The sequence below is a fragment of the Meles meles genome, chromosome 16, assembly GCF_922984935.1.
Source record: "Meles meles chromosome 16, mMelMel3.1 paternal haplotype, whole genome shotgun sequence".
Classification (NCBI taxonomy): domain Eukaryota; kingdom Metazoa; phylum Chordata; class Mammalia; order Carnivora; family Mustelidae; genus Meles; species Meles meles.
Genome location: NC_060081.1, coordinates 15,973,206 through 15,990,434, shown reverse-complemented (window position 1 = coordinate 15,990,434; position 17,229 = coordinate 15,973,206). Strand labels below are relative to the sequence as shown.

General features: G+C 38.2%; 1 protein-coding gene across 1 annotated transcript in view; it reads left to right on the top strand.

The window, feature by feature from the left end:
- MRPS9 (mitochondrial ribosomal protein S9) overlaps positions 1-17,229 on the top strand; it is a 64,692-nt gene that overhangs the window by 27,751 nt on the left and 19,712 nt on the right. The window contains exons 3-4 of the mRNA XM_045981408.1: positions 4,720-4,782; positions 4,872-4,902. Of these exons, the coding sequence (XP_045837364.1) occupies positions 4,720-4,782; positions 4,872-4,902 (94 nt within the window). The remainder of the gene's footprint in view (positions 1-4,719; positions 4,783-4,871; positions 4,903-17,229) is intronic.

Genomic DNA, 17,229 nt, shown 5'->3' with positions numbered 1-17,229 from the left:
GTACAAAACCTAATATAATTTGGTACAAATATAATATAGTTGGTACAGTATAGCAGAGCACCTTGTACATGCCCTGTCAGTAATTAGTAATAGAGTATATAATATAGCATAATATAGTTAATACAGTGTAGTTGGTTGTGTTACTATTATCACCTGCGGTGCCTGGGTGGCTTAGTTGGTTAAGCATCTGACTCTTGGTTTAGGCTCAGGTCATGATCTCAGGGTCATCATGCTCATGCTCAGTGCCAAGTCTGCTTCCTCTCCCTCTGCTCCTGCCCACCCCCCTGCATTGCACGTTCTTTCTAAAATAAATAAAACCAACATTATCATCTAATAGAGTGAGGAATTATGAATTAGTAAATATGTGTTTTTTCTTAGCTGAGGGTTTTTTTTGTTTGTTTGTTTGTTTTTAAAGGCAGTGCTACTTTTCCTGATCCTTCTAGGAAATTTCAGAATATTTCTACCAAAATCTTTACTAACTTTTTTTTAAGTCAATACAGAAATTGCCTGGAAGACCTAGACACCCTTTGCAGTCAGTCCTTATTTTCAAGTTCTACTGATTAACTTCCTCGTGACTCGTGTATGTCTTAGTTTTCATGAGAAGTCTGCTACGGGATGAAATTCTTTACATTTTCATTGCTTTCTTGAACTCTTTCATTGGTCACCTAGGTTACTAGTAATTTTTATGTTTGAAAATGATACCAGTGACAGCTTGAACCTGATGCAAAAGTTGGTTGGACTTTCACCCTTGTAATCCTGCGTGCTTACCCCAGGCTGCAGAGTTGTACATCAGTCTTCCGTGCTGTTATTCTCACTCAGGCCTTGGCTAAGATGTCTGACCAGCCTTGGGACTGCCATGGCTGATTATGGGAACCAGGCCTGAAGGCCAGCTGGGCTACTACAGGTATGGCCCTCTGGAGACAGGTTAGGTTTGGAAAGACCCGATGGACTTACTTTTTAATTTTTAACATTTCTCATCTTTTTATTTTCAAATTTTTCAAATTTCCAGAAAACTTGAATATTCGGTGAATATAAAGACACTTGTACATACATACGTTTCACATAGATTTGACAGTTAACATTTTGCCACATTCCCTTTCTCTCTGTGTATATAAAACTTATTTTGAGTGAGTTGAAAATGCAGTATCATAACACCTAACCCCTAAATGTATCCGCATTTACTTTAGCCCTACATACATACATCCTTCATACCATTTTTCCATGGTAACCACGTTTATATCTAATACAATTAACAATAAATGTGTAACACTCTATAATCTATAGTCTGTACTTAAATTTCCTCAGTTTTCCCTAAAATGGCTTTATAGCTAGCTAGTTTTGTAGAATCCAGACCACTTGTCTTACACGGTTGTCTATATTCTGGCTTTCTGCTTGCTCCTGGTGATTAGATTTAGAATGTATAAAGGGTAATACTTGTGTGATATTGTATAGTTCTTGTTCCCTCACACCAGGAGGTATATAATGAGCTTGTCCCACTATTGATTGTACATCTGACCCCTTGGTTAATGTGGTGACCACCGACCTCTTTATTGTAAAAGTGATTTTTTTCCCTTCATAACTAAGCCATCTGTAGGGTGATTATTTGGGGTCCATTTGAATATTCTAGTCCCCAGTAACCTTTCAGCCGATGACTTTATCATCCACTGGTGATCCTTGGCTGAAATTGAAGATTACTTTGGAGGTTATAAAACGGTGATTTTCTACTTCTTTAATTCCTTCTACTTTTATTAACTGGTATCGTTTCATAAAGAGGCCTTCCTTTTCTCCTTGCTTCCTACTTCAGAACCCTGGAAAGAGAGAGAGAGTGAGTGTGTGTGTGTGTGTGTGTGTAGAGGCACACTCTTCAAATGTTTGTATTAAGTATGTTACCAGGCATTGTCATTGTTCTTTTTGATGTTCACATTGTCACAAGTGTGGCCAGTGGGAGCTTCTTGAAGCTGGCTTCTCTGTCCTTTCGAGCACTTCCTTGTTTTCTGGCACAAGAAGGTGTCTCAGGCTTATTCTGTACTTTCCCTGCCTTAGGCCTAGGATTAATCCTTTACCTAAAATGCTGTGTTCCTTATACTAGGAAACTGTATTTAGAAACCAAGATTTGGATTCTAGAGACCACTCCTTGATTCTAGAGTTTCATTACATCTATGCTCTTTGAGGGGACAGAACTAAAAAGTAATCTCTTTTAAATATTATAGGAATAATCCAGGAAATAATATATTCTAAAGATCACAAGTATGTTTTGGTTTGTCTAATTCAAACTTAACATTACATTTCTTTTATGTTTGTATCTTTTCTCCTACAGTAACATCTTGGTCACCATAAAATTGATACCTTTATTTACTTTATGCTATAATAGACACAAAATGTTTCAGAATTTTAATATTAATATTACTAACAATAAGCCTTCCGAGTAAAGTTGAAGAATTCTTTGCTATTGTGGTGTTTTGTTGTTGTTGTTGTTGTTGTTTTTGTCATTAGAAGTTAGGTTTGTATAGGGCACCTGGGTGGCTCAGTTGTTAAGCCTCTGCCTTCAGCTCAGGTCATGATCCCAGGGTCCTGGGATTGAGCCTCACATGGGCTCTCTGCTCAGTGGGGAGCCTGCTTCTCCCTCTCCCCACCCCCCTTGCTTGTGTTCCCTCTCTCACTGTCTTTCTCTCTCTCTCTGTCAAATAAATAAAACCTTAAAGAAAGAAATGAGGTTTGCTTATTTTGTTTATATTAAGTTTTAGAGTTTCTTTTGAAAATTTTGGTCTTTAATATATACAGCATATTCGTGCTTCAAAGTTCAGCTGAATAAAGGCATTCCCAGGAAAGCCTTACTCATCCCCGTAGCCCTCACCCTGCTGCCACCTACCCCTTAATAAATGATCATTTTTATTCGTTTACACTGTACCGTTCCTTGTGGAAAGAATCCTATGTATATTTCCCCCTATTCCTCTATGTATTTTCTTATTTCTTTTTCTTACACCAAAGGTCACACTCTAAGCCCATTTCCCTTGTGTCTTGCTTTTATCAGTCTTTTTTTATGGCTGCAGTGCTTGGTGGCATGGGCATGCCATCATTTATGCAGCCAACCTTGGGGGGGGGTTCTAATATTTGGTGGTTGTAAATCAGCAAATAACCTGTGATGGTGTTGGTTTTGCCTGTGGAGGTGTAGCTTATATAGAGGAATTCGCCATGTTTTCTCCTCATAGTTGTTTGATTTTCTGTGTTCAGCTGTCTGACCCATCTGTGGCTTATCCTTGTATATGGTGTCGGGTTTGCATCCACTTTTATCTTTTTCCAAATGGCAATCAGTTGTCTCAACATCACTTATTAAAAAGTCCACCTTTTCTCCCTCAGAGAAGGAAAGGCAAAGTCGTCCCTGGCTTTAAAAAAGAAAAAAAAATGTTAACAAAATTAGCACTCTGCTATGTGATCGAAGGGTTTCTTAAGTGTCCGTCTTATTGTCAGAAGGCCAAATGGAAGAATGAAGCTTGACTCAGAGACACAGATGGGCTCCCTAAGATAACTGAATTGATAAGCCCTAGGTTACAGACCCGACTTTCAGGGGTGGAATCCGGTCTTAGCACATTGACTGCGTGGGAGGTCACAGAGGCCCATCCTGAGAACAGCTTCTCCAGCAGAGCAGCGCTGTGTCCACGTGAGCTGCCCGCTCATTTAGAGTTCAGATGCAGTGCTAATAAGATCCAAGGCCACAGACTTCTCATCTGACACCATTCGAGAGAAAGGAAAACGCATGTGGTTTGCTTTTGATTGTGAGGCGTGTTGGCGAAGACACTGGCAGAGCTCACACAGTTGTTCTCAAGTTGGTGGCAGTCCTGGGAGGTGGAGGGCTTTGGAAATGTCTGTGGACGAGATTCGTCACAGGCGCTAGGGTTATTACTGGCAGAGATGGTGGAGAAGGGCCAGGGCTGTTAAGTGACCTACAGGACAGGGAAGGGCAAGGCCGCCTACAACGGAGCTGTCACACTCAGAATGCCAATAGTGTCCCCATTGAGAAACAGACATTTAAGAGAACCCGGTTGGGAAAATGTAGTATAAAAACCTCTCAAAACTTCCTAGGAAGAGTTCAGAGAGCATCTAAAAACACAGGGGCTGTCACAGTGGGGGAGGCTTGGAGCCTGCTCTTCTCAGTATTCGGTCTCTGATATTCGCACTGCCAACGGGGAGTCCGAAGCGGGGCTCCTGAGCACATTACCACAGAGGTTGTAGAGGGGCATCTCTCGTTTGCTTTTGAAAGAGGGATTTGGGGACGCCTGGGTGGCTCAGTCGGTTACGCCACTGACTTCGCTTGGGTCATGATCCCAGAGTCCTGGGATCGAGCCCTGCATCGGGCTCCTTGCTTGGCTGGGAGCCTGCTTCCTCCTCTCTCTGCCTGCCTCTCTGCCTATTTGTGCGCTTGTGCTTGCTCGCTCGCTCTCTCTCTCTTTGACAAATAAATACAAAATCTTGAAAAAAAATAATAATAAAAAGGGATTTGTGGGAGTACATGCGTGTTTGAAACTGACACTTGAAAATTGTTAATAACCAGTTTAATAGTGACAAATAATTTTTCTCTGGGGGATGTGTATGTGGTCATTTTTTTCTCCTGTTTAAAAGACTACGAGCTCTCTGGCATGTACTAAGCACTCAGGAAGTATTAGTCATAACATTAACTTGTGTTTATAACAGTTGTTAATTAACCTTTGTGTATATTTTCAGAGAGCTATTGCTTACCTTTTTCCGAGTGGTTTGTTTGAGAAGCAAGCCAGGCCAATAATGAAGGTAATTCTCTTCATTAATATTTTTAAAATTTCACTTAGGTTTATAATATGTTACAGTGATTATCTAATGCACTGTAATTTATTTTACAGCATCCTGAACAGATTTTTCCGAAACAAAGAGGTAAGTAAGTTTGCTCCAGAATGAATGAGCAGTAGCTTTGCGCAGTGGCAGTGTCATAGCCCGCGGGGTTTATCTGAGGCACGATTCTTGCTGGTTATTGCTAACTGCAGAGTGCGCGAGCAGTGCTTCCTTCACTGCAGTGTCAGCCTCCGGATCAGCAGCCACCCACATATGGTGGGACACTCCCTTGTGTCATGGCGGTTGCGAGGCTGGTCAGCGATATTTCATAACTAACAATAAATGACTAGAACTTACAAATTATTTCTTTTTAATTAAATAATATTAGAGTTTATGCCTATACTAGTGTACACTCATTTATTTGCATTCTAAAATGCCTTTTTGAGGAAGAATTTGGTACAGATCTGCTGGAGACTAATTCGCCTTTATTTGAAAATGGAAAATTTTTGTTCATTTCGGAAGTATATTTTCACTGAGTATAGACCCTCCCACCTCCGCTCTTTCCTTTGTTGATATAAGTCCATTGTCTTTTGTCTTTCATTGTTTCTGATAAGCAGTTAGCCATCATTCTTGTCTGGCCTTCTGTTTTCTCTGATTTCTTCTAAGATTTTCTCTTTATCTCTTAACTGTGTAAAATTAAATTTTGAAGAAAACAAACATTAAATTTTGAAGAAAAGCTTTAAGGTTGCCAGGAAATAATAATTACTGTTTTCCAATTTACATTAAAAGAAAGCCTGTTAGCCAGTGTTGACTGGTGGTAATTATCGGTTAATTTAAAAATGCAAAAGCTAGGGTGGCTCAGTGGGTCAAGCCTTGGACTCTTGATCTTAGCTCAGGTCTTGATCTCAGGGTCATGAGTTCAAGCCCTACACTGGGCTCCATGCTGGGCATTGAGCCTGCTTTAAAAAAAAAAAAAAAAATTAAGTACTAAAGCTAGAAATTACTTCTTAAAAACACTCTGTAAGTTTATTTTTATTCATCAATCTTTTGCTATAACCCTAGATGGTTTTTTTTCTTTCAGTAGGTATCTGTTTCTCCCCATTCCTTTTGCATAACCCTGCTGTCACTGACACATTATCAAAATTTTTTAGTTTTGGTTTCCTCACAGTGGAACAAAGAACTTAAATTTCTAAGAAATCTAAATGCAGAATATTTCTCTATTTCTACAGATTTTTCCTCTAACCACAATGAAGTGGAACAAACTTTTTTTTTAGTAGCTTGCCTTACAGTTTTTCTGAAGCATTCAACTTAGTTTTCACAGCACCAAAAACGGTCTTTTCTATTTCCACTCATATATCATCTGCTTATATTGTACTTAATTCATGTAATTACAGAAATAAATACAATTGTAATAAACAGGTTTGGGAATGGACACAGCTGACTCTTCATAAGCATTTAACTCTGCAGCAAAGATACATAAATTTCATAGAGGAGAGCCTGGTAGCCACAGATTCTCATTATACAGGCTGCATTACTCAGTCTCTTTTAGAGCTGATTCAGTAGAGATTGGTAAGAGAGCAGATATTTCAATTAAAAAAAATGTTTTGCATTGATATTTCTGCTAAGGCTTAACCTGTGTTCAGAGCTAGGCTTTTTTTTTTTTTTTTATTTGAGGGAGAGAGAGCATGAGCAAGGGCAGAGGGAAAAGCAGACTCCCTGCTGAGAAGGGAGCCTGATGTGGGGCTCAATGCCAGAAGCCTGGGACCATGACCCCAGCTGAAAGCAGAAACTTAACTGACTGAAAGCCACCCAGGGGCCCCCAGAGCTAGGCGTTCTTTCATTCTACTTCTCTGCTTCGCTCTTTGAAATGATAACTTTTATTTTGAATCTTGTTAAAAAATTAGGGGTTCTTTTATAAATACATTGTCTTTCATATTTCTTCATTTTTCTGGCATAGTTGATTATAAACTATAACATTTCAGTTGGTAGCTCTTGGGGAGATAATAAACAAAGGCTGTCTTACAAGTGCACATCCGTTTTAAAGTTGCAGCTCAAGTTTATTGAAATAGAACTGTATATACAGGACATAGAAACTTAATGGCTTTTTCTGTAAATGTGGTAACTGATTTTTTTTTCTTATTTTTAGTAGCTTCTCTATATTTCAGCCTCACAGGTTCCTCACTTACATGTCCTGTCTCTTTTTGCATCTCTTGTATATCTGTGCCTCTAAAACTGTTTCTTTCAAATCATACCAGCTTCTCAGTATTAGAAATTTGTCATTACTATCAGCTAGAATGTAACAACTGAAGCTTCCAGACATCCTGCAAAATGTTCTGTTATTTTGTCAGTATTGGTGGGGTTTTATTACATATTGCAGTTAACTATATTTAGACAGGAGTCCTTTAGAATTAGCAAAATATTTTTTGCCACCTACCTACCAATTTTGCTGTACTTTGTAAACATAAGACAAACTAATTTTTATGTTAAAAAATAATCAGCAAAATTTAGATTTGAATAGATTATGATGCTTGTAAAGTGCCACCACTTCCTTTATTAAAAGGTGGAAGCTTCCAGATTGAGTTAACATAAAAATCTTGCTCTGCTGTTTAAGGCAAGTGATAAAAATATCGGAAAAACAAAGATATATGCCAGATTGATGACAGACGCAAGGAATAGCACCTAACACGAGATGAAATGGAATTCAGGGGGGTTGAGGAGTGGTTCGATGAGACAAGAATGTTAATTGATATTGATAGACTCTAATATCCTTTAAGTGGATTTGACGACCATGAACCTTTTTGTACCATGCATTTAGCATTGAAATGTTCATAGCAAAAGCTGTTAAATAAGGCTCTAAAGAATTCGAATAACACAGCATGATTTTATAGCTTACACATACAAGTACAAAGAATACATTTTTCTGTATAGATGCTAATGGAATATTAATAGAATTATGAGGTAATAGATCATAGAGAAAATCTAACAAGTTCCAAAAAAGTAGAAATTATATAGGTTAGATCCTCTGACTTCAGATCACTAGAACCATAAAACTGTTGGATTAAAGAGGAAATCAGAATTGAAATTACAGATTATTTAGAAATGTAGAAAGATGAGAACAGTTCATATCAAACCCTATGGGATATAGGCAGGTATTATGCAGAGGCAAACGTATTTAATAGACATTAACAGACTGGAAATAAATGAAAGTATTCATTTCAAGAAAGTAGGAAGGGAACGAAATTGATGAATGAAGAAATTTTAAAGATGAGGTAGGATAAATGAAGCCAGCTAGTTCTTTGAAAAAGCCAGTGAAATTGATCAACATCTGGCTAGTCTGGTAAGGAAAAAAGAAAACATAAACGGACAATATTTATCATTTTCAATAATATTCAGAAGATATTTCTATTTATTTTTACTAATTTTTAAAGGTTTTATTTATTTATTTGACAGCGAAAGACTCAATGAGAGAGGGAACACAAGCAGGGGGAGTGGGAGAGGGAGAAGCAGGCTTCCTGCTGAGCAGGGAGCCCTATGTGGGGCTCGATCCCAGGATCCCGGGATCATGACCTGAGCCGAAGGCAGATGCTCAGTGACTGAGCCATCCAGGCACCCCTTCAGAGGATATTTTTGAAGTAAAGGTTGTTGTGGGTAGCTTTATTCTAATTAATTTGAAAAATACCCTAATTAATGACGAGTATTTATTGAAACTTCGAGTGAGCCAGGCGCAGTTCTGAGTGCTTTGTGTGTGTTTGCTCATAATCTTCACAACAGTTTTATTAAGTAGATACTGATACATGCCCCATTTTACAGATAAAGGAATTAAAACCTGGAGAGTATTCTACCAAGAACCCACAGCTAGGAAGTGGCTAGGGCAGAGGGGGTAGAGTTAAGATGGTGGAGGCGTACTGGGACCTTAAGCTTGCATCGTCCCTCAAACACAGCTAGATAAATAGCAGATTGTTCTGAACACCCAAGAAATCAATCTGAGAGAGCAGAACTGCAGGTCTACAAGGAAGTGGCTGAAGCAGGATATAGGTAGGCCTTGACAGTCTCGACTGTAAAGCACTGCCACACTTCCCTGACTCTCAAACAGGTAGTGATTATCTTAGGGAGATTACTGGTTAGCCTAAAAGCTGGGGAAGTCAGAAGTGATGAGAGATCTAATCAGAGAGGTACCAGGCCCAGAGGTTCTGTGAGTTCTGTCACACTTGAGAAAGCTTGAACTTTTGCGTTATGTGAACTGTTGCAGAGCAAAAAGATAACAAAACCTTCAGGTTCACTTTAAAGGCTCAGACAATTACTAGATCTGGACACGAATTGCATAAAAACTTGTAGTCTGTTCTTACTAAATAGAACGATAGCAAACGAAATAAAGCATTATATTAAGAGAATATACCAGAAGGCCTTTTTACTCCCAGGAATATAAGGATGGTTTAACATTAGGAATTTATTAATGAGTTGCTTGAGTCAGGGAGTAAATATTTTCATAGATGAAAAAAAGATCATTCAACAAAATTCAGCATTTTTTGATGAAACTCTTAAACTAGAACTAAAAAGAAACTTTATTTGAGAAAAACTATCACGAGAAACAGAAACCCATTAAACTAAAAAGCAGGGCACTGGAATTACTTTGTCGTAAGTTCAGAAATAAGATAAGTACGTCTGTACTTGCCTCTGGTATTCAGTATTGTTCCGAAAGGCTTAACCAGTGTGATTAAAAAAGGCACAGAGGTTAGGAATAAGTCAGTTATTATTCATAGATGTTAAGATTGCCCACCTAGAAAAAACAGACACAAACTAAAAACCATATTAGAATTACAGTAGAATATCCTTATTTGGATATCTGAATATTGAAAACATTTAAACTATGTGAGTTGTAATTTTTTAAATGATACTCTTTTTTTTAAAGATTTTTATTTTAGCTAGAGCACACATGAAAGAGAGAACGCGCTTGCAGGGAGTGGGGGAGAGTAGCAAAAGGGATGGGAGAGGGAGGAGGGGAAAGACTCAAGCAAACTCTATGCTGAGCCTGACTTGGGGCTCTGTCTCAGAACCCTGAGGTCATGACCTGAGCCGAAATCAAGAGTCGGACGCTTAACCGACTGAGCCACCCAGGTGTCCCTTAAGTGGTACTCTTATAAAAACATGCCACAGTATAGGTGAAAGGCAAAGTGCTAATTGTACAGAGATGATATGAGCACCCTGCCGGTTGACAACATGGTGGCCAAACCCACACAAGTCAGTATGGAATGGAGTGTAATGATGATCGAAGTAACACGATGGTCACATTGGTAACAAATAAATTGTGATTTTTCTCACCTGTATGTATTTTGATGGACAGGAACTGTTTCAGAAACATTGAATTCCAGCTTTACAAATACATATGTACATATACACATAGAAAAATAGGTATCTGGGTATATTCTGTTTTTTCAACATTTCTTTGTGTACACCTCTTCATCTTTGTTCTAATTTTACATCTGTAATTAAATTATTAAACTCCTTTTGTTAAAGTTTCCCTTGTCATCTCTTGGTTGAATGGAGTTCCTTTTGTAGTAGATTCTTCAAGGAGATGTCATAGGTTACAAAATTTCTTGAGCATTTTCGTGTTTAAAATTATTTTCCTATAGCCTTGATATTTGAAGGACAGCTAGGCTAGAGGGGAAAGTCTTTGGTTCACACTTTCTTGAGTTTCTTGGAAGTGCTGCACTATTGTTGTCCTGCTTTGTCTGTTGTTTTTGAGACGTCTCAGGCCAGTCCAGCTATTCTTTCCTTATAAGTCATTTAATCTTTTTTCCTGGTGGTCCTAAGGATTCTTTACCTTTGTTTAGTAGCTTTGTGGAAGTATGACATTGAGTTGATTATGAAAAGTTAGCTTACTGTGCTGCCAGTGAGCTCCTTCAGTATTGTAGATTCAAGTCCTTTATATCCAGGAAGGTTTTTTTAATAGTTTTAAATATTAGTTCTGTTTCACTTTCTGTTTTGCCCCTTGGGACTCTAGTTATATAAATGTTATTCCTTCTTTGGTTGTTTTCTAGTCTGTCTCTCTGACTCATCTTCATTTTTTCTTTGTCTCATTTTCATTTTCTTGATGATGTTTTTAGTAGTTTTTCCTCCAATGTCCTTTATCGTGTTTTTAATCTATTTCTTCTTTTAATCTATTTCTTCTTACATTTCTGATGATTTTTAGCTTTTTTCCTGTTTCTTCTCTGAGTTTAATCAAGTTGTTTCATTACTTTCGGGTTGGTTTTTTTTTTTTTTTGTCCATTATGATGTCTTATTTTGAAGATTTGATTCAGAGTATCCTCCAGTAAACCCAAATGCTTGTTTGAAAATATTTAATTCAGTTTGGAGTGTTGCATTTCACTTTTCTTCTGTTTTGTCATTGGTTTTACTAAGGATGATTTTCTTCAGCTGAACATTTGGATTATTCTCATTTTCTGTTTTATTTTTGTAGCAGTCTTTAAAAAAATAAATGGAAAGAGGCATCCACATTTCTGTGGACAAAAGTGTCCCCCCCTCCTTTTTTTTTTTTTAAGATTTACCTATTTATTTTAGAGACAGAATGAGCACAGGTGGGAGGGGTAAGGAGAGGGAGAGAGCATCTCAAGCAGACTCTGCACAGACTGGAGCCCAACACAGGGCTTGATCCCACGACCCCAAGGCAATGACCTGAGCTGAAACCAAGAGCTGGGCACCAACCAGCTGTGCCACGCAGGTGCCCCAGAAGTGTCCTATTTCTTAATCCACTCAATGGAATGTTAAAAAAAAAAAAAAAAATAGAGTGTATCCAGAACATAACAGAATTGGGTCAAGACTCAGAAGTTCATTATGATTTTGGAATTAAGTTTACACTCTAGAAGAGAATTAAAGTGGTTAGTTGAAGGATAAACATAGATAGTAGATAATATTATGTCCTTAAGTCACAAAAAAATGAAAAGGACAAAGATCGGTAAATTAACTATTTTAAAATTCAAAACTTCTCTTTGGGAAAAAAAGTATAAATTTTAAAAGGTCATCAGGGGTACCTGGATGGCTCAGTCAGTTAAGCATCCGACAAAGTAGGCAAAGGGGAACATAGTCAATTCATAAATGAAAATACAAGTAACCAGTAAACACAGGAATTATCAGATCAGAAACAATGTTTCATAAAACAATGATAGATCATTATCACTTACCAGATTAGAAATTGTAAATAGTATGTGTTAGCAAAGAATTAGAAACAGTCTAAATGTTCACTAATTAGGGTAGCTAACTACATGTCAGAGAACCTACTGTGGAGTAATGTGCTGATAATCAAGAGAGAGCTAGTTCCAGGGGTGCTGAGTGGCTCGGTCTCGGTTAAGCAGCCAGCTCTTGATTTTGGCTTGGTCGTGATCTCAGGGTTGTATGGTCCAGCCTTGGTCAGGCTCCGCACAGACACTGGAGCCTGCTTAAAATTCTCTCTCCCTCTGCCCCTACTCCTCGCTCCTCACTCACGCGTTTCTGCTCGTTCTCTCCCACTCCCTCTCTTTCACTCTCCAAATTGAAAGAGAAGAAAGCAGCTCCAGTTGCATTAGTACAAATGAGACACACTGTTGGGTGAGAAAAGGAAGTGAAAATGGTGTAGTGTTTTCTTAGTCCATTCAGGTTACTATACACTGGGTGGCTTACAAACCAAAGAAATGTATTTCTCCTAGTTCTGGAGGCTGGAAGTCCAAAATCAAGACACCAGGTGAGAGCCGGCTTCCTGGTTCATGGACGGCTGTCTTTCCCTGTGTTCTCATGTGGCAGAGGGGCCCGGAATCTCTGGGGTTCCTTCTGTGACGGCACTTATCCTATTTATGATGGCTTTGCCTGTATGACCTGATCGCCTTCCAAGGGCCCCATACCAAAATACCAGCACATGGAGGATTAGGCTCCAACATGAATTTTGGGGGCAGGGGAAGACAAATAGTCTGTAAGAAGTATGTAATGTAAATACAGCTTAATACCATTTGTGTTTTTAAAAAAACATGCAGACAGTCCTCTGTATCAGTAGGTAGGTAGACATAGGTAAATAAACTGAAAGAGTCTAGAACAGTCAACTTCAGCCTTGTCTGTGGCCAGGAAATTCTGGTATTTAATCTTTATAAAAACAATGGACAAAAGAAGTGTTCAGAGGGAAATTTATAGCATTGTGAAAGTGTATAGGAGAAAAGAAGATCAAAATCACTTGTCTAAGCTTCCATCTTAGGAAACTAGACAAAGAAGAGCAAATTAAATCTGAAGTAAGTAGAAGAAAAAATGATAAAAATTATAGCAGAAGTCAGTGAAGTTGAAAACAAGAAATCAGTGAAGAAAATCAACAAAAACTGGTTCTTTGATAATAGATTTTATATGTCAGTTTTATTTTATCAATAAAATCGATGAGTCTCTAGTCAGGCTAGCTGAAAGAAAGGAGCATGGACACAGATGATTAGTACCGGAAATGAAAGAAAGGGTACTGCTACAGATCAGGGACATTAAAAAGACAATCAAGGAATACCGTGAACAACTCTGTGCCTCCAGATGTGATGACCTACAAGAAATGGACCAATTCCTTGTAGGTTAGATACAATCTGCCAGAACTTACACCAGACGTAGACATTTTGAATAAGCCTATATCAGTTAAAGAAATTGAATCAGTAATTAATAACCCAGAAGACCTGGGGTTTGGCTATGGCTTTTTATGTACAACACCAAAGGAGAAGCTGGATTTCATTAAAATTCACATTTTCTGCTGTGAGAAAGACACTGTCAAGAGAATGAAAAGACTAGCCACAGATTGTAGAAATATTTGGAAAAGACATATTTGATAAAGGACTGTTATCCAAAATATACGAGGAACTCTTAAACTCAACAGTAAGAAAACCAATGACCCAATTTAAGAATTGGCCAAAGTTCTTAATAGATAACACAGAAGGTATACACATGGTAAACATATGAAAAGATGCTTCGCTTCAGGGAAATGCCAATTAAAGCAACAGTGAGATACCACTACACGCCTGTTAGAATGGCCAAAATCCAGAACACTGACACCACCAAATTGGCCAAGGATGGTGAGCAACAGGAGCGCTCATTCATCACTGATGGAGATGCAGAAATGGTACAACCACTTTGAAAGAAAGTTCAGCGGTTTCTTACAAAACTAAACACACTCTTCCCATACGATCCAGCATTTGTGTTCCTTGGTATTTGTCCAGAGCGGTTAAACACTTAGGTCCACACAGAAACCCGTAGACAGGTGTTTATAGCAGCTGATTCATAATTGGCAAAACTTGAAAGTAACCAAGCTGTCCTTCCGCATTTGAATGGGTAATGAAACTGTGGTATGTAGAGATGATGGGATATTATTCAGCACTAAAAAGAAAGGTGCTGTCAAGCTATGAGAAGACATGGAGGAGACTTAAATGCAAATGTCTGAGCAAAAGAAGCCAATCTGAAAAGGCTACCTACTATGTTCTATGTATATGACATTCTAGAAAAGGCTTAATTACAGAAACAATGGGAAGGTCAGTGGTTGCCAGGGCTTAAGGGGAGTAAGTAGAGCACAGAGGATCCTTAGGGCACTGAAACTACTCTGTATGATACTATAGTGCTGGATCCAAACTCACCGAGTGTACAAGAGTGAGCCCTGTTAACTGTGGACTTAGGGTGATAATAATTCACCAGAGAGAGTAGGTTCATCACTTGTAACAAAGGTAACATCTGTCAGGGGCTGTTGTATGATGGAGTGGCTGTACGTATTTGGGGGCAAAGATGGTATATGGGAAATCTCTACCCTCCTCTCAACTTTTCTGTGAACTGCTCTTAAAAAAATAAAGCGTTGAAAAAATAGTGAAAGAAGGGTATATCGCATAAAGTTAATTTTATAGAAAACATAGTTAAATGAGGGGACAGTATCAAGAACACTAAAAACTAAAATACAGGTAAAACTTAGAAAAATATGCATGAGTTTTTATGTAGAAAATTATGAAAATTATTTTGTAGTAAGTATGAAAATTAATAAAATTATAAACCTCATAGGTGAAAGTCTGAATAGCTAGAAAAAAGATTTCATGTTCCTGTAAGGAAATATTGGAAAGTTACTTCCTTAAAAATTATTAACAAACATAATACAGTGTTGGGTTTTTTTTTTAAGATTTTATTTATTTATTTGACACAGAGAGAGAAGGAACGCAAACAGGGGGAGTGGAAGAGGAAAAACAGACTTCCTAGAGTAGGGAGCCCAATGTGGGGCTCGATCCCAGGACCCTGGGATCATGACCTGAACCGAGGACAGATGATTAACAACTGAGCTACCCAGAAGTCCCGAACGTAATATAATTTTAATCAAAGTCCCGGTAGGACTTTTGGGAGATATTTATAAGCTTTATTTGAAAGAGTAAATGTGTAAGAAGCAGAGAGAACTTTTTAAAAGGAAGTAAGGGTAATGTAGGAACCTTACCTTATCAGCTATCAAATGCAGCTTTGTTTTAGTCAAAGGGTGGTGGTGGTGCAGTGTCCTGACAGACCGACCAGTGGACCAGATTAGAGTATTCAGCATCAGCATGTTTGTCAATGTCATATTTTGTGAATCCTAAGACAGTTTTTCAGTTTTAACATTTTTGACCACAGGATTAATTTTACAATCAACGTAAACCATGATGCTCAGCATTTTCTCCTTCCTTCTTTGTATAAGACACGTGATGGGGCATCTTAAAATCTGTGACATCTTGGATTGAATGAAATATTATGAAATCAAGTATATACACATGCACCTCTATGTACTCATCCACGAAACGAGGCCCACTCAAAAACCCTTCCCAAGTTTTACAGTAGAGTCTTATGTGCAGCGATGATATTTGTCTTTCTTAGGCACTTTCTGACTGCTTTAACACTGCATACAGTGCAAATGGATTGCATAGTGAAGTTACAACTATTGGAAAATATGCAGGATTTCATGAAGTCTGAGAATGATGTTGGAGAAGTATTTAATTTATCCACTGCCTTTGGCATATAAGAATCTAGTTTTCTTTTTCAAGCTAAAATCCCTGTCAAGACTTTTTCTTCAGAATTTATTATGAAATTTTGGTCTTTGTTTTAAATATATTCACTTAAACTGGCCTGTGTGTAATGTCAGTAACCCTCGGAAGCAGAAATATCCTACTTATTGTACAGGTGGTATTTCAGCACAGGAGCGTAGTGGGGCATCTGGACGGAACAGTCAGTTAAGCGTCGGACTCTTGGTCTTGGCTCAGTTCATGATCTTGAGGTCATGAGATCGAGCTCCACTTTGGGCTCCATTCTCGACTTGGAGTGTGCTTAAGATTCAGTCTCCTTCTCCCTTTGCCTCTCCCCCTGCTCGTGCTTGCTTGAGTGCACTCTCTTTCTCTCTAAAATTAATCTTAAAAAAAAAAAAGATTGACTCAACAGAAGAGTGTAGTATCAAAAAACTGATAGGACAAAGACTCTCTTTGCTGCACAAGGTAATAACTTGGATTCTGCCTGATGAATATAGATTTCAAATAGATGAAATTTCTGAGCATGAAAAAAAAAATTCCAGAAGAAAATACGGGAAAATAATTTTTAGGAAGCCCAAAGTCTTAAAGCATGCTCTCTCCATAGGAGTGATGTTGTCCCCGAGGGGACATAAATGGATTCATAGGAGGTGAGAAAAGTCTGAACTGTTAGAATGTTTTTGACCCTCCAGAGGACCTCTGTATACATCAGCAGATCTCCGGTATATTTGTGATATTGAAGTTTCATGGGGAGGGAGGCAGTTAGGGAAAAAGATGTCTAGCAAGGCTCCTTAGTAGGGGTGATAGTGAAAAACAGCCAATAAACCGTGCTACAGAGAAAAGTGACAGATTCTACAGTATGCATTTATTTTAAACTTCTTGACTATGAAAGACACTGTAAACCAAAGTGAAAGGTGGGTGACAAAGGATTTCAGCACATTAAGGCTGTTTGTGTTTGTCTCATATACGCTCCCCATGGAAAAAAAAAAGATAAAGGACCTCATTCCTTTAAAAAAAAATGCTTTCTCCAAAAAAAAAAAAAATTTTTTTTTAAGAAGTGAGTGATAGATTGGGAGAAAAGAGTTTTCAACTTCTGTAATTGACAGAGGAGTGTACCTTTAACGTATTGAAGTTCCCACAAATGGTTAACCAGGAAACAACTCAGTAGAAATAAGGGCAAAGGATGTGGAGTCAGGTTTGGTTTATTTACTACAGTGAGTCCATTCCTCAGTTTGTTTGGTGTTTATTAGATGTGAATGACCATCTGTATTTCAAAAGGAATTACACATAACACCTTGTGGGGGCCCTTCTGTTTTAGACGGTTGAACTCAGAGGTGTGTTACCAGAGTTGGAGCAAATAATGTGGCATGGAAAAATCCATTTAGTTTTTTTCTTTGTTATTTTATGCCTTTCCCTAATTTCCTGAATG